At 36.0% G+C, this 23497-nt stretch overlaps 1 protein-coding gene and 1 long non-coding RNA gene across 6 annotated transcripts in view; both read right to left on the bottom strand.

Annotated features, from left to right (window-relative positions):
- LOC126863481 (uncharacterized) overlaps positions 1 to 23497 on the bottom strand; it is a 511613-nt gene that overhangs the window by 313487 nt on the left and 174629 nt on the right. The window lies entirely within an intron of this gene.
- LOC126878295 (uncharacterized) overlaps positions 1 to 23497 on the bottom strand; it is a 360193-nt gene that overhangs the window by 14894 nt on the left and 321802 nt on the right. For 4 of the 5 annotated variants that reach the window (XM_050640955.1, XM_050640946.1, XM_050640936.1 and 1 more), the window contains 2 exons: positions 3774 to 4550; positions 130 to 2201 (listed from right to left, as the gene is read on the bottom strand). In XM_050640955.1, coding sequence (XP_050496912.1) covers positions 130 to 2201; positions 3774 to 4550 — 2849 coding nt within the window. The remainder of the gene's footprint in view (positions 1 to 129; positions 2202 to 3773; positions 4551 to 23497) is intronic. The other variant, XM_050640963.1, reaches the window with a different exon arrangement.

The raw sequence follows: 23497 nt of genomic DNA on the forward strand, positions 1-23497 counted from the left end.
AATACATGATATACTATAAAAAATACTTTAAGCATATACATTTTAACATAAATATATGAAATAGCAAAATTTATATCTACGTAAATACATTTAAAATGATTTAATAATAAAGTATAGAATTTGACTTACTTAGAAGAATGGCTCTTCTTGCGCGGTCTTCCAGGACTCTTCTTTTCGTCTTTCTTCGGGATCAATTTAGACAATTCCTTCTGCTTTTCTCTATATTGTCTTTGAATGTCAGCCAACCTGACTCTCATGTCAAGTTCCATGGCATCCATATTCGGCCAGTCTGCGTCATTATCAATGTGCCCTTTTCTAGCGATAAACTTCTTTGCGTCCAGTTTTGCTTGCAAATTTCTATAATCGTGACAATCTCGATTTTCTACCAAGATATGTCTTCTCTCCTCATATTTGCAATCTTCGTCGTTCTCCACCATTTTATCATCCGCACACATCTTTTCGTCGTACATTTCAACATCAGAATCCGATAAATTATCATCAATAGATTCCTTGCTGCTATAAAATTCACTCCTATGATACTGTTCGTATGCCTTTCTTTCATACTCCTCAAAATCTTCTTTTCTTTCATAGTTTACATTATTGCAAGGACTACTAGTACCAAGGGGAGCGTCTTTTAATACATCATTCTCTTCGTCGTCGGTGCAAATATCGTCTTCTTCGGAAAAATCTATGCTTCCTCTCGTATTCTCAGTCGTCATAGACACAATTCTTTCTCGCTCATTTTCATCGTACTGTTGATCAAAATCATCATCTTCGGAATATGAGTCGTATTTAAATTCCTCATCTTCCAACTCGCCATCGGTTTTGAGCCTCTTGAGGTTTTCGGAATTTTCTTCCACGTATTTTCTTTTTTCCGATGTCTTTGTTTCATTTTCTGGGACATTCGCTCTGCCCAGGTTCAATAGTAGTCTACCAGCATGAGATATTTCTTCGGAACTCTCCAGATTCGACCTCCGGGGAGTTCTATCCCCTACTTCCTCCATAAATCTTTGCTCTGCCAAAGCACACAACACCCCCAAAGGGCTGTTCTCGTTGTTGTTGTGGCTGAGGCGCTCTTCCAGAGGAAAAATTATCCTGCCCCTGATAGCCGATCTCTCTAATTCAGATTTTCTATTGCCGTTTGATCTCAAGCGTTCCAACTGCTCGATACTGTTCGACAGCAATTCCAATCCGCTAATATCAACTATAGGTCTCGGTTTAGGATTAATCATTAATCTAGATTTGGGAGTTTCATTATTAAACGTCAAGGCCGCCGAGTTTTCTAACGGTTCCAATTTTCCTTTTTTAGGCGTCACCGTGTTATTGTTCGTGCATTGCATTTCCACTTCACAGACCTCGGGCGGCGAGACATTCTCCTTTTTCACGACAGGTTCTTTATCGTCGTTTAACTTCATATTATCGTTATTGTTTCTCGTGTTGTTATTGTTTAGGAAGTAGTTTTTGGGCAGGGGATGCTTGCTACTCGTAGGAGAATCGCAAGGATGTTCGGTCGTTGTTACGTAATTAGGAACATCCTGAGAATCTTTAGCCGAACGAGCATTTTCCGAAAAAGATACCTCAAGTTCTCGTGCCACTTCATATTTTTCCATGAACTGAGAGTTCTCGCAGGATCTCAGAATGTGTTTTTTCAAACCGTTTTCTAGTTTTCTCGGTGTTGTTTCTGAATGTTTCCTTGAACGAAGATTTTCTGCGTTCTTATCCTTCGAGTCGTCCACTTTTTGGGGAGTCGTCTCTTGTAAAGCTGCAGCTGCGTTCTTCTTCAGCTTCTCCACCACGTTTTCGATTCCAGGATGAGACTTTTCAACAATGTGCCTCTTGGACAGGTCCTGGCACTTTGGCTTTTCCGTGGTTGAAGTTGGTTCGCATCTGTATGAATAATCTTCATACATTGTTTCATCTGCTTCTTGTTTGATCACGATTGGTTCGACCACCTGTTCGTCACAATCGATGTTCGGCATATCGAACGACTTCACAATGATCTGTGGACGCGGAACGATTGCCTGCGATCGCTCGTCCTTGCTCTTCTCACAACTTTCGTAATTCGGATCGATCTCCATTTTTGATTCTTTCGGATCCTCCGATAGTTTTGGACTTTGATTGATTTCTGGCGTTTCGACCGAAGAATTTGCATGTTTGTGCAACTCAGTCGCCGACATTTCCTCTGGTTTAGGTAATTCGGCCTGTAAAATGTAACGTGATTGTTATTGAAAGTTGTGTAAAATTGATACTTTGTAATTTCTTATCGGTCGATGAAATCGAATGATTTTAACACTTAGCCAACCGAATAGGGAGATTTTCCTTCTGCGAAATACATCGCTGCGTGACCGAACGGGGAGATTTCCTTTTCTGACTTTAGCAACGCGTTTTTTTTTTTTATTAACCAATTTAGTGTTGTTAAACTTAATTAAAAAGATGCACTATCAGTTATTCGAACGATATCACAATGGAAAAAATATTAAAATGCATTATGAATTTTTAATTTCAAGTTCAAATCGTATTATTTATCTTTAGTCATCTTTAATGTTTTTAATTCTACCTATATTTTTTATACTTTTAATATATACTATCAATTTGATGTTTTGCATAAACAATATGTAAAATCATTAAACAAAATTATCACCGCAAAATATAATTGACCACTTAAATAATTTTTAAACTTCTTTGTTTTTTAAATAGTGAAAATTAATCCTCGGTATTTGGAAAAATGCGCGCTGGACAGCGTATGGGTTGGCATGTTCGAGCGTGGTGGAAACGTATAACTCGCTGTGGCGCGCGCGGTTGGCTAAGTGTTAATAATTACATTGCATTTGGTTTATTCTTTTCATAAAGAGTAATGTTGAGAGACTCATGGTCTCATAAGATATTTCTTATTTAAGTTCAATGATAGTTATGAAATAATCAATTTTATCTTTTATAAGCGTTATATGTTCATATAAGCTAAACAGTGTGGTATAAAAAAGTTACTCTTTCCATTTTTTTTTCATTAATATCGAGAGTTGACTATCGTATTATATATATTAACAAATAACATTATTTTGCACATTAATTTTTTTCATCTAATAATCAAAAAATTTTATACTTTTCTTTTTTATCGATATCGAGCGTCGACTGACTATCACGCGATATTTTATACAAGAAACGAAAGATGTTTCTCTATATGTCGATGTCACTGTTTCGTTAATATAATAACATATAATCGAATTACTAAACAAGCGACATGTTAAAAACCTCCAATTTTCAGGTATAATGTATTATTCTATATTATTGTTTTTACTTTATATCTAACAAAAAATACGTCACATATGCGTATACAAATAATATTTTGTTAGTGATCCTCGAAAGCTAAAAATCATTCAATAATGTAAAATATTATTGAAAATATTATTAATCTAAAATAAAGTGAAGCTCAGAAGAAAAAGAAGAAAATTATTCATTACTAAATAATTATAATTGATCATCTTTTACTTTCTATAAAAAAAATTTTCTATAAAAAAAAATTTCCCGAAAAATATGGTTTTCTTAGTTATGCCATTCTTCTAATAAGTCAACGATAACGAAAATCAAATAACACTCGCAGCATAAAATTTCATATTAAACGTGAATTATCATTATAATCAAATATATTACTCCTCATAAAGAAAAACAAGATGTTACAACGCGAAACTTCTCGATCTCCAAAAAAAAATTCGCGGCAAATTAACATCTTCGCCTAACGTCGAAAAACAAGAAACAGAAAATTATTTGATTCTTACCTCGCTCTTTTCATCGGCAACCTTCGTATCTGGCTCTTTTTCCTGTTCAGAACCCGCAGTTTCCTGCGCGTAATTCTTCTTCCTGTCTCTGAGTCTATCCAAGGAATGATCTCGTCTTCTTCCAAAGAATTCCAAATTCTCATGAAAACTATCGCAATTTTCTTCAGTTATTTCAATAATTCTCGAACCAGTTCTCACATCTCGGCATGATATCCTATCCTCGGCAAACTGTTGCTCGCCTTCCTCCTCCATGTGATTTCTATCATCATGTTCCCTATCAATCTGCCGTGTAACCACGTGTTCGATCGTTCTATCGATCGACGTGACGCTTCTACACTCCTTCGTGATAGAATATTTCGGGCAATCTGCCATGTTGATAACAGTATTTTCCGCTTTATCCACTTTACCCACTATGCTACAGACCGCTGGATTTACGGTTGTTGTTGTGGTGGTTATTCGAACAACGTTGCACACCTTCTCCGGCGAGGCAGCCACGATCTCGAAGTTGGTCAAATTCGTCAAGTTGGTAGTGGTAGTGGTTAGGTTGGCAGAATTCTGTAGTTGACAGGGACTCAAACTTTGTTCCTGTTTAACGGATGCCTCGATCAAAGATTGCTCCTGATCCTCGGATTCCGGTGCGTCCGTCTGATTCGACGCGTCTTGTACGCCTACTATCGGCGCCACTTCAGCTGGCTCGATTGCGTGGATCGTCGTCACCTCTGGCGGCGGCGTCAGACACGAGACCGGTGAGGTCGCCTTCGACAGAAACGAATTTCGCTGCAACGCGCAGGATATTCCAGGATCAAATATTGGTGAGTTAGGAAACGGCGAATTTCGGCAAAGTTGGACCAAGCTGGGAAATCGAACTGGGTCAACAATTCCGGACAACTGCCTCGAATTGACTACTTCGGGGGTTTTCAACCGCCATTTGAATCTTTAGGGATCGTTGATTGAATTGATATTTGAACATAGTATGCGGCACTGATTAAATCTATATTTCTTGACCATTATAATGGAAATTATATACGTTTGTAAATATTAGGCAATGCACTTATAATTTCATGTTTTCGAGACATTTGCGCGAGGAGAGTTAATATGAATATAAAATGACATCGTTTTGCTTGTATTTATAAGCGTAATAAGAAGTTTAATGCATATCCGAGGCGATATTAATATGTTAGAAAATTATTTGATATAGTTATTCCCATACTTATGAAATTTTCTGATAGACTTTCAAAATTATAGATTTTTGTGATTTCATGTTATGCAAAATATCAATTTGGAAATGTTTTACTATACTTGGAAAAATTATGCAAATAAAGTTACTGTTATTAAAAAAAATCTATAATACATAATGAAATATAATACCCGTGATTTTATTATTCGAAATATTCAATATGTGTATATTATAAATAAACTCTACACTATAAGATATATAAAATATATAAAAATTGATGCCATAGTACCATTCTACAAAGAACAGCAATGAAGTGAGACCATTAAATGATTATGATTTATAATTACACTGATTAATCAAACTAAATGAATGCTAGAAAAGAAACATTAATGATATCTTCTACGTAATTTTACTAAAAAAAAAACAGTGTATTTTTAAATCAAGAAAAATAAGAATAATAAAAACAAACGTGAAGAATAACGTTATTCGCTTTCACATTTTCTTTCTGGTATCCAAACGAATAGGGAATGCTAATAAAATATCAATATCGTTCCTCAACGTTGAATACGCACAGGTTAAGCACACGATAATCAAATATATTCAACGAAGATTTTGCTTCTTGTCAGAGCGATCGGTTTGATTGTTTCAAAAATGCTTTGTCCAACTTTGTTACAATTTGCCGCAATGCGTTGCGATATTATAACAGAAAGAACCGAAAGCGAAAGTCTATAGCGTCGTTTCGTATGCAAAGCGTTACATGAAATGGTCGAGATCTGATGAAAATATAGAATTTTCTGAAATTTATTACTGGTTTGATATAGTTTCTATTCGATCGCTACAATCGTTCAAGATCATTGAAATCGTTACAATTGCAAACAGAACCGTATCACACAGATATAACTATGCAATCTAACTCTCTGAGAGCTATGCACGCGTATATGCTACCAACGAAAACTACCCGTGTGGACTATGGACACATATATATGCGTTTATCAATTTTCTTCGCCTCACTCGCGCTCGAGATTCTTTCATTAGCGTATGAACGATATACGTGTATTTCTCAGCGAACGACAATGAACAACAGAAAAATGAAAATTGGTTTACCTTCTGTACGCTTCGCGAAAAATACACTTGTTATACTGCGAGAGTTGTGAAGACGTATAATATTTCTTTGGACTCTGTTCCTGCTACGATGAGCTCACGAGCGAAACTAACCGAACTACGACTACGAAGGTACGAAAATATGACTACCCCTAAGAGGTGCGCCATAGTGGGGACAGTGGGCGGAATATTACGAATCTCAGGTACCAATGGAACTTTCACTTGTTTGCTAATAATCCGTAAGAAATAAGACGGGGAATTTTCGCAAAATCCTCGAGACGTTCAAAGTCTAAATGCATGTTATAAGAGTGCAATCTATAAATGTAATTTATATTACGTTTTATTAAAAATAGTAGCCCGTCTCAACTATGGAAACAGTTACTCGCGGACTCCTTCCGCGGGGGGTATTCAGCACTCAAAGGATTAATCCAATATTTAATATTTATCTGCTGCAATAATTTATATTGATGTAGGTATAGCGAAATAATTTCAACGTGCGTTAAGTAATATTAATACATATATAAAACGTTAAAACTCAGCTGTTACTTCTAAATATATCAGATAACATAATGCCAACGAGAAGAAAGTATTTCGATAATTAGTTATTCGATATAAATTTTAGAGAAAAATTTAAAGGTTAGAAGATATAATTTCTATTCGATCGCTACAATCGTTCAAGATCATTGAAATCGTTACAATTGCAAACAGAACCGTATCACACAGATATAACTATGCAATCTAACTCTCTGAGAGCTATGCACGCGTATATGCTACCAACGAAAACTACCCGTGTGGACTATGGATACATATATATGCGTATATCAATTTTCTTCGCCTCACTCGCGCTCGAGATTCTTTCATTAGCGTATGGACGATATACGTGTAATTCTCAGCGAACGACAATGAACAACAGAAAAATGAAAGTTGGTTTACCTTCTGTACGCTTCGCGAAAAATACACTTGTTATACTGCGAGAGTTGTGAAGACGTATAATATTTCTTTGGACTCTGTTCCTGCTACGATGAGCTCAAGAGCGAAACTAACCGAACTACGGCTACGAAGGTACGAAAATATGACTACCCCTAAGAAGTGCGCCATAGTGGGGACAGTGGGCGGAAGATTACGAATCTCAGGTACCAATGGAACTTTCACTTGTTTGCTAATAATCCGTAAGAAATAAGACGGGGAATTTTCGGTAAATCCTCGAGACGTTCAAAGTCTAAATGCATGTTATAAGAGTGCAATCTATAAATGTAATTTATATTACGTTTTATTAAAAATAGTAGCCCGTCTCGACTATGGAAACAGTTACTCGCGGACTCCTTCCGCGGGGGGTATTCAGCACTCAAAGGATTAATCCAATATTTAATATTTATCTGCTGCAATAATTTATATTGATGTAGGTATAGCGAAATAATTTCAACGTGCGTTAAGTAATATTAATACATATATAAAACGTTAAAACTCAGCTTTTACTTCTAAATATATCAGATAACATAATGCCAACGAGAAGAAAGTATTTCGATAATTAGTTATTCGATATAAATTTTAGAGAAAAATTTAAAGGTTACAAGATATAATTTCTATTCGATCGCTACAATCGTTCAAGATCATTGAAATCGTTACAATTGCAAACAGAACCGTATCACACAGATATAACTATGCAATCTAACTCTCTGAGAGCTATGCACGCGTATATGCTACCAACGAAAACTACCCGTGTGGACTATGGACACATATGTATGCGTTTATCAATTTTCTTCGCCTCACTCGCGCTCGAGATTCTTTCATTAGCGTATGGACGATATACGTGTAATTCTCAGCGAACGACAATGAACAACAGAAAAATGAAAGTTGGTTTACCTTCTGTACGCTTCGCGAAAAATACACTTGTTATACTGCGAGAGTTGTGAAGACGTATAATATTTCTTTGGACTCTGTTCCTGCTACGATGAGCTCACGAGCGAAACTAACCGAACTACGACTACGAAGGTACGAAAATATGACTACCCCTAAGAAGTGCGCCATAGTGGGGACAGTGGGCGGAAGATTACGAATCTCAGGTACCAATGGAACTTTCACTTGTTTGCTAATAATCCGTAAGAAATAAGACGGGGAATTTTCGCAAAATCCTCGAGACGTTCAAAGTCTAAATGCATGTTATAAGAGTGCAATCTATAAATGTAATTTATATTACGTTTTATTAAAAATAGTAGCCCGTCTCGACTATGGAAACCGTTACTCGCGGACTCCTTCCGCGGGGGGGTATTCAGCACTCAAAGGATTAATCCAATATTTAATATTTATCTGCTGCAATAATTTATATTGATGTAGGTATAGCGAAATAATTTCAACGTGCGTTAAGTAATATTAATACATATATAAAACGTTAAAACTCAGCTTTTAATTCTAAATATATCAGATAACATAATGCCAACGAGAAGAAAGTATTTCGATAATTAGTTATTCGATATAAATTTTAGAGAAAAATTTAAAGGTTACAAGATATAATTTCTATTCGATCGCTACAATCGTTCAAGATCATTGAAATCGTTACAATTGCAAACAGAACCGTATCACACAGATATAACTATGCAATCTAACTCTCTGAGAGCTATGCACGCGTATATGCTACCAACGAAAACTACCCGTGTGGACTATGGACACATATATATGCGTTTATCAATTTTCTTCGCCTCACTCGCGCTCGAGATTCTTTCATTAGCGTATGAACGATATACGTGTATTTCTCAGCGAACGACAATGAACAACAGAAAAATGAAAATTGGTTTACCTTCTGTACGCTTCGCGAAAAATACACTTGTTATACTGCGAGAGTTGTGAAGACGTATAATATTTCTTTGGACTCTGTTCCTGCTACGATGAGCTCACGAGCGAAACTAACCGAACTACGACTACGAAGGTACGAAAATATGACTACCCCTAAGAGGTGCGCCATAGTGGGGACAGTGGGCGGAATATTACGAATCTCAGGTACCAATGGAACTTTCACTTGTTTGCTAATAATCCGTAAGAAATAAGACGGGGAATTTTCGCAAAATCCTCGAGACGTTCAAAGTCTAAATGCATGTTATAAGAGTGCAATCTATAAATGTAATTTATATTACGTTTTATTAAAAATAGTAGCCCGTCTCGACTATGGAAACAGTTACTCGCGGACTCCTTCCGCGGGGGGTATTCAGCACTCAAAGGATTAATCCAATATTTAATATTTATTTGCTGCAATAATTTATATTGATGTAGGTATAGCGAAATAATTTCAACGTGCGTTAAGTAATATTAATACATATATAAAACGTTAAAACTCAGCTTTTACTTCTAAATATATCAGATAACATAATGCCAACGAGAAGAAAGTATTTCGATAATTAGTTATTCGATATAAATTTTAGAGAAAAATTTAAAGGTTACAAGATATAATTTCTATTCGATCGCTACAATCGTTCAAGATCATTGAAATCGTTACAATTGCAAACAGAACCGTATCACACAGATATAACTATGCAATCTAACTCTCTGAGAGCTATGCACGCGTATATGCTACCAACGAAAACTACCCGTGTGGACTATGGACACATATATATGCGTTTATCAATTTTCTTCGCCTCACTCGCGCTCGAGATTCTTTCATTAGCGTATGAACGATATACGTGTATTTCTCAGCGAACGACAATGAACAACAGAAAAATGAAAGTTGGTTTACCTTCTGTACGCTTCGCGAAAAATACACTTGTTATACTGCGAGAGTTGTGAAGACGTATAATATTTCTTTGGACTCTGTTCCTGCTACGATGAGCTCACGAGCGAAACTAACCGAACTACGACTACGAAGGTACGAAAATATGACTACCCCTAAGAGGTGCGCCATAGTGGGGACAGTGGGCGGAATATTACGAATCTCAGGTACCAATGGAACTTTCACTTGTTTGCTAATAATCCGTAAGAAATAAGACGGGGAATTTTCGCTAAATCCTCGAGACGTTCAAAGTCTAAATGCATGTTATAAGAGTGCAATCTATAAATGTAATTTATATTACGTTTTATTAAAAATAGTAGCCCGTCTCGACTATGGAAACAGTTACTCGCGGACTCCTTCCGCGGGGGGTATTCAGCACTCAAAGGATTAATCCAATATTTAATATTTATTTGCTGCAATAATTTATATTGATGTAGGTATAGCGAAATAATTTCAACGTGCGTTAAGTAATATTAATACATATATAAAACGTTAAAACTCAGCTGTTACTTCTAAATATATCAGATAACATAATGCCAACGAGAAGAAAGTATTTCGATAATTAGTTATTCGATATAAATTTTAGAGAAAAATTTAAAGGTTACAAGATATAATTTCTATTCGATCGCTACAATCGTTCAAGATCATTGAAATCGTTACAATTGCAAACAGAACCGTATCACACAGATATAACTATGCAATCTAACTCTCTGAGAGCTATGCACGCGTATATGCTACCAACGAAAACTACCCGTGTGGACTATGGACACATATATATGCGTTTATCAATTTTCTTCGCCTCACTCGCGCTCGAGATTCCTTCATTAGCGTATGAACGATATACGTGTATTTCTCAGCGAACGACAATGAACAACAGAAAAATGAAAGTTGGTTTACCTTCTGTACGCTTCGCGAAAAATACACTTGTTATACTGCGAGAGTTGTGAAGACGTATAATATTTCTTTGGACTCTGTTCCTGCTACGATGAGCTCACGAGCGAAACTAACCGAACTACGACTACGAAGGTACGAAAATATGACTACCCCTAAGAGGTGCGCCATAGTGGGGACAGTGGGCGGAATATTACGAATCTCAGGTACCAATGGAACTTTCACTTGTTTGCTAATAATCCGTAAGAAATAAGACGGGGAATTTTCGCTAAATCCTCGAGACGTTCAAAGTCTAAATGCATGTTATAAGAGTGCAATCTATAAATGTAATTTATATTACGTTTTATTAAAAATAGTAGCCCGTCTCGACTATGGAAACAGTTACTCGCGGACTCCTTCCGCGGGGGGTATTCAGCACTCAAAGGATTAATCCAATATTTAATATTTATTTGCTGCAATAATTTATATTGATGTAGGTATAGCGAAATAATTTCAACGTGCGTTAAGTAATATTAATACATATATAAAACGTTAAAACTCAGCTGTTACTTCTAAATATATCAGATAACATAATGCCAACGAGAAGAAAGTATTTCGATAATTAGTTATTCGATATAAATTTTAGAGAAAAATTTAAAGGTTACAAGATATAATTTCTATTCGATCGCTACAATCGTTCAAGATCATTGAAATCGTTACAATTGCAAACAGAACCGTATCACACAGATATAACTATGCAATCTAACTCTCTGAGAGCTATGCACGCGTATATGCTACCAACGAAAACTACCCGTGTGGACTATGGACACATATATATGCGTTTATCAATTTTCTTCGCCTCACTCGCGCTCGAGATTCCTTCATTAGCGTATGAACGATATACGTGTATTTCTCAGCGAACGACAATGAACAACAGAAAAATGAAAGTTGGTTTACCTTCTGTACGCTTCGCGAAAAATACACTTGTTATACTGCGAGAGTTGTGAAGACGTATAATATTTCTTTGGACTCTGTTCCTGCTACGATGAGCTCACGAGCGAAACTAACCGAACTACGACTACGAAGGTACGAAAATATGACTACCCCTAAGAGGTGCGCCATAGTGGGGACAGTGGGCGGAATATTACGAATCTCAGGTACCAATGGAACTTTCACTTGTTTGCTAATAATCCGTAAGAAATAAGACGGGGAATTTTCGCTAAATCCTCGAGACGTTCAAAGTCTAAATGCATGTTATAAGAGTGCAATCTATAAATGTAATTTATATTACGTTTTATTAAAAATAGTAGCCCGTCTCGACTATGGAAACAGTTACTCGCGGACTCCTTCCGCGGGGGGTATTCAGCACTCAAAGGATTAATCCAATATTTAATATTTATTTGCTGCAATAATTTATATTGATGTAGGTATAGCGAAATAATTTCAACGTGCGTTAAGTAATATTAATACATATATAAAACGTTAAAACTCAGCTGTTACTTCTAAATATATCAGATAACATAATGCCAACGAGAAGAAAGTATTTCGATAATTAGTTATTCGATATAAATTTTAGAGAAAAATTTAAAGGTTACAAGATATAATTTCTATTCGATCGCTACAATCGTTCAAGATCATTGAAATCGTTACAATTGCAAACAGAACCGTATCACACAGATATAACTATGCAATCTAACTCTCTGAGAGCTATGCACGCGTATATGCTACCAACGAAAACTACCCGTGTGGACTATGGACACATATATATGCGTTTATCAATTTTCTTCGCCTCACTCGCGCTCGAGATTCTTTCATTAGCGTATGAACGATATACGTGTATTTCTCAGCGAACGACAATGAACAACAGAAAAATGAAAGTTGGTTTACCTTCTGTACGCTTCGCGAAAAATACACTTGTTATACTGCGAGAGTTGTGAAGACGTATAATATTTCTTTGGACTCTGTTCCTGCTACGATGAGCTCACGAGCGAAACTAACCGAACTACGACTACGAAGGTACGAAAATATGACTACCCCTAAGAGGTGCGCCATAGTGGGGACAGTGGGCGGAATATTACGAATCTCAGGTACCAATGGAACTTTCACTTGTTTGCTAATAATCCGTAAGAAATAAGACGGGGAATTTTCGCTAAATCCTCGAGACGTTCAAAGTCTAAATGCATGTTATAAGAGTGCAATCTATAAATGTAATTTATATTACGTTTTATTAAAAATAGTAGCCCGTCTCGACTATGGAAACAGTTACTCGCGGACTCCTTCCGCGGGGGGTATTCAGCACTCAAAGGATTAATCCAATATTTAATATTTATCTGCTGCAATAATTTATATTGATGTAGGTATAGCGAAATAATTTCAACGTGCGTTAAGTAATATTAATACATATATAAAACGTTAAAACTCAGCTTTTACTTCTAAATATATCAGATAACATAATGCCAACGAGAAGAAAGTATTTCGATAATTAGTTATTCGATATAAATTTTAGAGAAAAATTTAAAGGTTACAAGATATAATTTCTATTCGATCGCTACAATCGTTCAAGATCATTGAAATCGTTACAATTGCAAACAGAACCGTATCACACAGATATAACTATGCAATCTAACTCTCTGAGAGCTATGCACGCGTATATGCTACCAACGAAAACTACCCGTGTGGACTATGGACACATATATATGCGTTTATCAATTTTCTTCGCCTCACTCGCGCTCGAGATTCCTTCATTAGCGTATGAACGATATACGTGTATTTCTCAGCGAACGACAATGAACAACAGAAAAATGAAAGTTGGTTTACCTTCTGTACGCTTCGCGAAAAATACACTTGTTATACTGCGAGAGTTGTGAAGACGTATAATATTTCTTTGGACTCTGTTCCTGCTACGATGAGCTCACGAGCGAAACTAACCGAACTACGACTACGAAGGTACGAAAATATGACTACCCCTAAGAGGTGCGCCATAGTGGGGACAGTGGGCGGAATATTACGAATCTCAGGTACCAATGGAACTTTCACTTGTTTGCTAATAATCCGTAAGAAATAAGACGGGGAATTTTCGCTAAATCCTCGAGACGTTCAAAGTCTAAATGCATGTTATAAGAGTGCAATCTATAAATGTAATTTATATTACGTTTTATTAAAAATAGTAGCCCGTCTCGACTATGGAAACAGTTACTCGCGGACTCCTTCCGCGGGGGGTATTCAGCACTCAAAGGATTAATCCAATATTTAATATTTATTTGCTGCAATAATTTATATTGATGTAGGTATAGCGAAATAATTTCAACGTGCGTTAAGTAATATTAATACATATATAAAACGTTAAAACTCAGCTGTTACTTCTAAATATATCAGATAACATAATGCCAACGAGAAGAAAGTATTTCGATAATTAGTTATTCGATATAAATTTTAGAGAAAAATTTAAAGGTTACAAGATATAATTTCTATTCGATCGCTACAATCGTTCAAGATCATTGAAATCGTTACAATTGCAAACAGAACCGTATCACACAGATATAACTATGCAATCTAACTCTCTGAGAGCTATGCACGCGTATATGCTACCAACGAAAACTACCCGTGTGGACTATGGACACATATATATGCGTTTATCAATTTTCTTCGCCTCACTCGCGCTCGAGATTCTTTCATTAGCGTATGAACGATATACGTGTATTTCTCAGCGAACGACAATGAACAACAGAAAAATGAAAGTTGGTTTACCTTCTGTACGCTTCGCGAAAAATACACTTGTTATACTGCGAGAGTTGTGAAGACGTATAATATTTCTTTGGACTCTGTTCCTGCTACGATGAGCTCACGAGCGAAACTAACCGAACTACGACTACGAAGGTACGAAAATATGACTACCCCTAAGAGGTGCGCCATAGTGGGGACAGTGGGCGGAATATTACGAATCTCAGGTACCAATGGAACTTTCACTTGTTTGCTAATAATCCGTAAGAAATAAGACGGGGAATTTTCGCAAAATCCTCGAGACGTTCAAAGTCTAAATGCATGTTATAAGAGTGCAATCTATAAATGTAATTTATATTACGTTTTATTAAAAATAGTAGCCCGTCTCAACTATGGAAACAGTTACTCGCGGACTCCTTCCGCGGGGGGTATTCAGCACTCAAAGGATTAATCCAATATTTAATATTTATCTGCTGCAATAATTTATATTGATGTAGGTATAGCGAAATAATTTCAACGTGCGTTAAGTAATATTAATACATATATAAAACGTTAAAACTCAGCTTTTACTTCTAAATATATCAGATAACATAATGCCAACGAGTAGAAAGTATTTCGATACTTAGTTATTCGATATAAATTTTAGAGAAAAATTTAAAGGTTCCAAGATATAATTTCTATTCGATCGCTACAATCGTTCAAGATCATTGAAATCGTTACAATTGCAAACAGAACCGTATCACACAGATATAACTATGCAATCTAACTCTCTGAGAGCTATGCACGCGTATATGCTACCAACGAAAACTACCCGTGTGGACTATGGACACATATATATGCGTTTATCAATTTTCTTCGCCTCACTCGCGCTCGAGATTCTTTCATTAGCGTATGAACGATATACGTGTATTTCTCAGCGAACGACAATGAACAACAGAAAAATGAAAATTGGTTTACCTTCTGTACGCTTCGCGAAAAATACACTTGTTATACTGCGAGAGTTGTGAAGACGTATAATATTTCTTTGGACTCTGTTCCTGCTACGATGAGCTCACGAGCGAAACTAACCGAACTACGACTACGAAGGTACGAAAATATGACTACCCCTAAGAGGTGCGCCATAGTGGGGACAGTGGGCGGAATATTACGAATCTCAGGTACCAATGGAACTTTCACTTGTTTGCTAATAATCCGTAAGAAATAAGACGGGGAATTTTCGCTAAATCCTCGAGACGTTCAAAGTCTAAATGCATGTTATAAGAGTGCAATCTATAAATGTAATTTATATTACGTTTTATTAAAAATAGTAGCCCGTCTCGACTATGGAAACAGTTACTCGCGGACTCCTTCCGCGGGGGGTATTCAGCACTCAAAGGATTAATCCAATATTTAATATTTATTTGCTGCAATAATTTATATTGATGTAGGTATAGCGAAATAATTTCAACGTGCGTTAAGTAATATTAATACATATATAAAACGTTAAAACTCAGCTTTTACTTCTAAATATATCAGATAACATAATGCCAACGAGAAGAAAGTATTTCGATAATTAGTTATTCGATATAAATTTTAGAGAAAAATTTAAAGGTTAGAAGATATAATTTCTATTCGATCGCTACAATCGTTCAAGATCATTGAAATCGTTACAATTGCAAACAGAACCGTATCACACAGATATAACTATGCAATCTAACTCTCTGAGAGCTATGCACGCGTATATGCTACCAACGAAAACTACCCGTGTGGACTATGGACACATATATATGCGTTTATCAATTTTCTTCGCCTCACTCGCGCTCGAGATTCCTTCATTAGCGTATGAACGATATACGTGTATTTCTCAGCGAACGACAATGAACAACAGAAAAATGAAAGTTGGTTTACCTTCTGTACGCTTCGCGAAAAATACACTTGTTATACTGCGAGAGTTGTGAAGACGTATAATATTTCTTTGGACTCTGTTCCTGCTACGATGAGCTCACGAGCGAAACTAACCGAACTACGACTACGAAGGTACGAAAATATGACTACCCCTAAGAGGTGCGCCATAGTGGGGACAGTGGGCGGAATATTACGAATCTCAGGTACCAATGGAACTTTCACTTGTTTGCTAATAATCCGTAAGAAATAAGACGGGGAATTTTCGCTAAATCCTCGAGACGTTCAAAGTCTAAATGCATGTTATAAGAGTGCAATCTATAAATGTAATTTATATTACGTTTTATTAAAAATAGTAGCCCGTCTCGACTATGGAAACAGTTACTCGCGGACTCCTTCCGCGGGGGGTATTCAGCACTCAAAGGATTAATCCAATATTTAATATTTATTTGCTGCAATAATTTATATTGATGTAGGTATAGCGAAATAATTTCAACGTGCGTTAAGTAATATTAATACATATATAAAACGTTAAAACTCAGCTGTTACTTCTAAATATATCAGATAACATAATGCCAACGAGAAGAAAGTATTTCGATAATTAGTTATTCGATATAAATTTTAGAGAAAAATTTAAAGGTTACAAGATATAATTTCTATTCGATCGCTACAATCGTTCAAGATCATTGAAATCGTTACAATTGCAAACAGAACCGTATCACACAGATATAACTATGCAATCTAACTCTCTGAGAGCTATGCACGCGTATATGCTACCAACGAAAACTACCCGTGTGGACTATGGACACATATATATGCGTTTATCAATTTTCTTCGCCTCACTCGCGCTCGAGATTCTTTCATTAGCGTATGAACGATATACGTGTATTTCTCAGCGAACGACAATGAACAACAGAAAAATGAAAGTTGGTTTACCTTCTGTACGCTTCGCGAAAAATACACTTGTTATACTGCGAGAGTTGTGAAGACGTATAATATTTCTTTGGACTCTGTTCCTGCTACGATGAGCTCACGAGCGAAACTAACCGAACTACGACTACGAAGGTACGAAAATATGACTACCCCTAAGAGGTGCGCCATAGTGGGGACAGTGGGCGGAATATTACGAATCTCAGGTACCAATGGAACTTTCACTTGTTTGCTAATAATCCGTAAGAAATAAGACGGGGAATTTTCGCTAAATCCTCGAGACGTTCAAAGTCTAAATGCATGTTATAAGAGTGCAATCTATAAATGTAATTTATATTACGTTTTATTAAAAATAGTAGCCCGTCTCGACTATGGAAACAGTTACTCGCGGACTCCTTCCGCGGGGGGTATTCAGCACTCAAAGGATTAATCCAATATTTAATATTTATCTGCTGCAATAATTTATATTGATGTAGGTATAGCGAAATAATTTCAACGTGCGTTAAGTAATATTAATACATATATAAAACGTTAAAACTCAGCTTTTACTTCTAAATATATCAGATAACATAATGCCAACGAGAAGAAAGTATTTCGATAATTAGTTATTCGATATAAATTTTAGAGAAAAATTTAAAGGTTACAAGATATAATTTCTATTCGATCGCTACAATCGTTCAAGATCATTGAAATCGTTACAATTGCAAACAGAACCGTATCACACAGATATAACTATGCAATCTAACTCTCTGAGAGCTATGCACGCGTATATGCTACCAACGAAAACTACCCGTGTGGACTATGGACACATATATATGCGTTTATCAATTTTCTTCGCCTCACTCGCGCTCGAGATTCCTTCATTAGCGTATGAACGATATACGTGTATTTCTCAGCGAACGACAATGAACAACAGAAAAATGAAAGTTGGTTTACCTTCTGTACGCTTCGCGAAAAATACACTTGTTATACTGCGAGAGTTGTGAAGACGTATAATATTTCTTTGGACTCTGTTCCTGCTACGATGAGCTCACGAGCGAAACTAACCGAACTACGACTACGAAGGTACGAAAATATGACTACCCCTAAGAGGTGCGCCATAGTGGGGACAGTGGGCGGAATATTACGAATCTCAGGTACCAATGGAACTTTCACTTGTTTGCTAATAATCCGTAAGAAATAAGACGGGGAATTTTCGCTAAATCCTCGAGACGTTCAAAGTCTAAATGCATGTTATAAGAGTGCAATCTATAAATGTAATTTATATTACGTTTTATTAAAAATAGTAGCCCGTCTCGACTATGGAAACAGTTACTCGCGGACTCCTTCCGCGGGGGGTATTCAGCACTCAAAGGATTAATCCAATATTTAATATTTATCTGCTGCAATAATTTATATTGATGTAGGTATAGCGAAATAATTTCAACGTGCGTTAAGTAATATTAATACATATATAAAACGTTAAAACTCAGCTTTTACTTCTAAATATATCAGATAACATAATGCCAACGAGAAGAAAGTATTTCGATAATTAGTTATTCGATATAAATTTTAGAGAAAAATTTAAAGGTTACAAGATATAATTTCTATTCGATCGCTACAATCGTTCAAGATCATTGAAATCGTTACAATTGCAAACAGAACCGTATCACACAGATATAACTATGCAATCTAACTCTCTGAGAGCTATGCACGCGTATATGCTACCAACGAAAACTACCCGTGTGGACTATGGACACATATATATGCGTTTATCAATTTTCTTCGCCTCACTCGCGCTCGAGATTCTTTCATTAGCGTATGAACGATATACGTGTATTTCTCAGCGAACGACAATGAACAACAGAAAAATGAAAGTTGGTTTACCTTCTGTACGCTTCGCGAAAAATACACTTGTTATACTGCGAGAGTTGTGAAGACGTATAATATTTCTTTGGACTCTGTTCCTGCTACGATGAGCTCACGAGCGAAACTAACCGAACTACGACTACGAAGGTACGAAAATATGACTACCCCTAAGAGGTGCGCCATAGTGGGGACAGTGGGCGGAATATTACGAATCTCAGGTACCAATGGAACTTTCACTTGTTTGCTAATAATCCGTAAGAAATAAGACGGGGAATTTTCGCAAAATCCTCGAGACGTTCAAAGTCTAAATGCATGTTATAAGAGTGCAATCTATAAATGTAATTTATATTACGTTTTATTAAAAATAGTAGCCCGTCTCAACTATGGAAACAGTTACTCGCGGACTCCTTCCGCGGGGGGTATTCAGCACTCAAAGGATTAATCCAATATTTAATATTTATCTGCTGCAATAATTTATATTGATGTAGGTATAGCGAAATAATTTCAACGTGCGTTAAGTAATATTAATACATATATAAAACGTTAAAACTCAGCTTTTACTTCTAAATATATCAGATAACATAATGCCAACGAGTAGAAAGTATTTCGATACTTAGTTATTCGATATAAATTTTAGAGAAAAATTTAAAGGTTCCAAGATATAATTTCTATTCGATCGCTACAATCGTTCAAGATCATTGAAATCGTTACAATTGCAAACAGAACCGTATCACACAGATATAACTATGCAATCTAACTCTCTGAGAGCTATGCACGCGTATATGCTACCAACGAAAACTACCCGTGTGGACTATGGACACATATATATGCGTTTATCAATTTTCTTCGCCTCACTCGCGCTCGAGATTCTTTCATTAGCGTATGAACGATATACGTGTATTTCTCAGCGAACGACAATGAACAACAGAAAAATGAAAATTGGTTTACCTTCTGTACGCTTCGCGAAAAATACACTTGTTATACTGCGAGAGTTGTGAAGACGTATAATATTTCTTTGGACTCTGTTCCTGCTACGATGAGCTCACGAGCGAAACTAACCGAACTACGACTACGAAGGTACGAAAATATGACTACCCCTAAGAAGTGCGCCATAGTGGGGACAGTGGGCGGAAGATTACGAATCTCAGGTACCAATGGAACTTTCACTTGTTTGCTAATAATCCGTAAGAAGTAAGACGGGGAATTTTCGGTAAATCCTCGAGACGTTCAAAGTCTAAATGCATGTTATAAGAGTGCAATCTATAAATGTAATTTATATTACGTTTTATTAAAAATAGTAGCCCGTCTCGACTATGGAAACAGTTACTCGCGGACTCCTTCCGCGGGGGGTATTCAGCACTCAAAGGATTAATCCAATATTTAATATTTATCTGCTGCAATAATTTATATTGATGTAGGTATAGCGAAATAATTTCAACGTGCGTTAAGTAATATTAATACATATATAAAACGTTAAAACTCAGCTTTTACTTCTAAATATATCAGATAACATAATGCCAACGAGAAGAAAGTATTTCGATAATTAGTTATTCGATATAAATTTTAGAGAAAAATTTAAAGGTTACAAGATATAATTTCTATTCGATCGCTACAATCGTTCAAGATCATTGAAATCGTTACAATTGCAAACAGAACCGTATCACACAGATATAACTATGCAATCTAACTCTCTGAGAGCTATGCACGCGTATATGCTACCAACGAAAACTACCCGTGTGGACTATGGACACATATATATGCGTTTATCAATTTTCTTCGCCTCACTCGCGCTCGAGATTCTTTCATTAGCGTATGAACGATATACGTGTATTTCTCAGCGAACGACAATGAACAACAGAAAAATGAAAGTTGGTTTACCTTCTGTACGCTTCGCGAAAAATACACTTGTTATACTGCGAGAGTTGTGAAGACGTATAATATTTCTTTGGACTCTGTTCCTGCTACGATGAGCTCACGAGCGAAACTAACCGAACTACGACTACGAAGGTACGAAAATATGACTACCCCTAAGAGGTGCGCCATAGTGGGGACAGTGGGCGGAATATTACGAATCTCAGGTACCAATGGAACTTTCACTTGTTTGCTAATAATTCGTAAGAAATAAGACGGGGAATTTTCGCAAAATCCTCGAGACGTTCAAAGTCTAAATGCATGTTATAAGAGTGCAATCTATAAATGTAATTTATATTACGTTTTATTAAAAATAGTAGCCCGTCTCAACTATGGAAACAGTTACTCGCGGACTCCTTCCGCGGGGGGTATTCAGCACTCAAAGGATTAATCTAATATTTAATATTTATCTGCTGCAATAATTTATATTGATGTAGGTATAGAAAAATAATTTGAACCTGTGAATAAGTAATTCTGATAGATGTATGAAGCATTTTTAATATAGCTTTTACTTCTAATTATGTCAGAAAACATAATGCTAATGGGAAAGAAGTGTTTCGATAATTAGTTTATTATTACAAATTGTAGAGAAAAATTTAAAGGTTACAAAATTTTGATACAGGGACTACTAAAAAGTTCCTAAAATACTTTCAATTCTTCTATGTCGCTAACAATCCAAGCACGCGGTTGATGCAATTATAAATAATAAACAAAATATGAAACAAATAGTACGTCATATATAATTAAAGCGATTCAAAAAGCTTGTTAGGTTTCTCTTTCATTCGCACAAAGAAAATGTTTTGTGACATTGAAATGAGACAGTAATATTTAGATAAATTTAGAAATACTAGATAGTAAATTATCTAAAATTTAAGTGGATATTAAAAATATGTTGATTATGATATTAGATCAAACGAGAAAATTCTATACATTTTTTCTTATGTTTTATTATTATCCTGCATTAAGTACAGAATTGATATTGATGTTTACATTCGATATCTGCGATATATATTCTGTACAGGATATCGCATTTTGAACAGCAATTTCAATACACGACGAAGATTATTAATTACGAGAGATTCAGAGCAAGGAACGTAATTAGTAACGATATTGGAAATAACATAAATATTTGTGTATTTCCTTAATCTATATTCGACCATTATTGTTGCTCATTATGTTAATAAAAAGTTCAATCTCCTACTACAGTTAAGAGTTTCATAAATCAAAATAAAATTGAAATATTGTGTTGAATGCTAACTAATAATATAAATGAACTTCTAAACTCATTTAGAAAATTGAAGATTTTGTAATATATGGAAAAAACCAAAATATAATACATAAAAAATTGTCATAATTAAAATTATTTGATAACTATACCTACATAGTGCAATTGTAAATATTTATCAATTAGTGTAAAGTAAGTGTAAGCGAGTGACCATACCGCGCGCCATATAGCCATATTCTTCCGCTATACAAATCACATCAAAAATCGAAAAATATCAAAATATAAAATAACACGTCGCTTCAAAAGAAAGATAATAAAATAGAAAAGCATAGAAATGACTAGCGAACAGATAAATGACTAGCGAAAAGCAAACCAAAGACCGCGTCGGGCGAACCAACGGGAAACGTTCAGCGTTCCAGAAATTGCAGGGTCAACAACGAGCTGGTTAGTAATATCTATGCAGATAGCGATGCAAATAGGTTTGCGCATGATTAATACAATGTGCCACAACGTTTCCGCATTATGCGAACGGTTGGACCGCGCCCTGAGCTTGGCATAATTACTGTCGTCTCTCCTCTGCGTTTGCTTTTCTCTCTTGTCACTTTGCTCGATTCGACGTACGATTGACAAACATATAGCAGCTAACGAAAGTATTTTGTCATTTACCATAGAAAAAATTTGTGTGTGAGAGTGTGTGTGTGTGTGTGTGAGAGAGAGAGAGAGAATGTGTGCGAGAGAGAGTGTGTGTGAGAGAGAGAGAGAATGTGTGCGAGAGAGAGAGAGTGTGTGTGAGAGAGAGAGAATGTGTACGAGAGAGAGAGAGAGATTGCGAGAGAGAGAAAGTGTGTGTGTGTGTGAGAGAGAGAGAGAATGAGTGCGAGAGAGAGAGTATGCGCGAGAGAGAGAGAGTGTGTGTGTTCGTGTGTGTGCGTGCGCGTGTGTGTGTTAACTCCCCAGAGTTCAAAGGTGATAGGGACATTCTTTGTTTCACGGACAGAACGACTTTCTTTGTGTAACGGACAGCCATTTTGAGAGACGCACATTTCCCAAACGGGTGGACAGAGCAACATCAGAGATAGACAAAATCAGAAGAAAATCGATAGAAGAAAATACGTTGAAAATCGATTCTCGATTTTCAGGTAGACACTGCACAAAACTTGTTATTTATTGTTTACTGTTATTAATTGGTTGCTGTTTATTTAATTGTTACTGTTATTAATTGTTAATTATTAATTGTTATTTACTCCTGTATTTCATTTAAGTATTTTCATAATAAACTCGATTTTCAGACTTCAGAATCGATT

The sequence above is a fragment of the Bombus huntii genome, chromosome 1 (genome assembly GCF_024542735.1).
Source record: "Bombus huntii isolate Logan2020A chromosome 1, iyBomHunt1.1, whole genome shotgun sequence".
In the NCBI taxonomy this organism is placed as follows: domain Eukaryota; kingdom Metazoa; phylum Arthropoda; class Insecta; order Hymenoptera; family Apidae; genus Bombus; species Bombus huntii.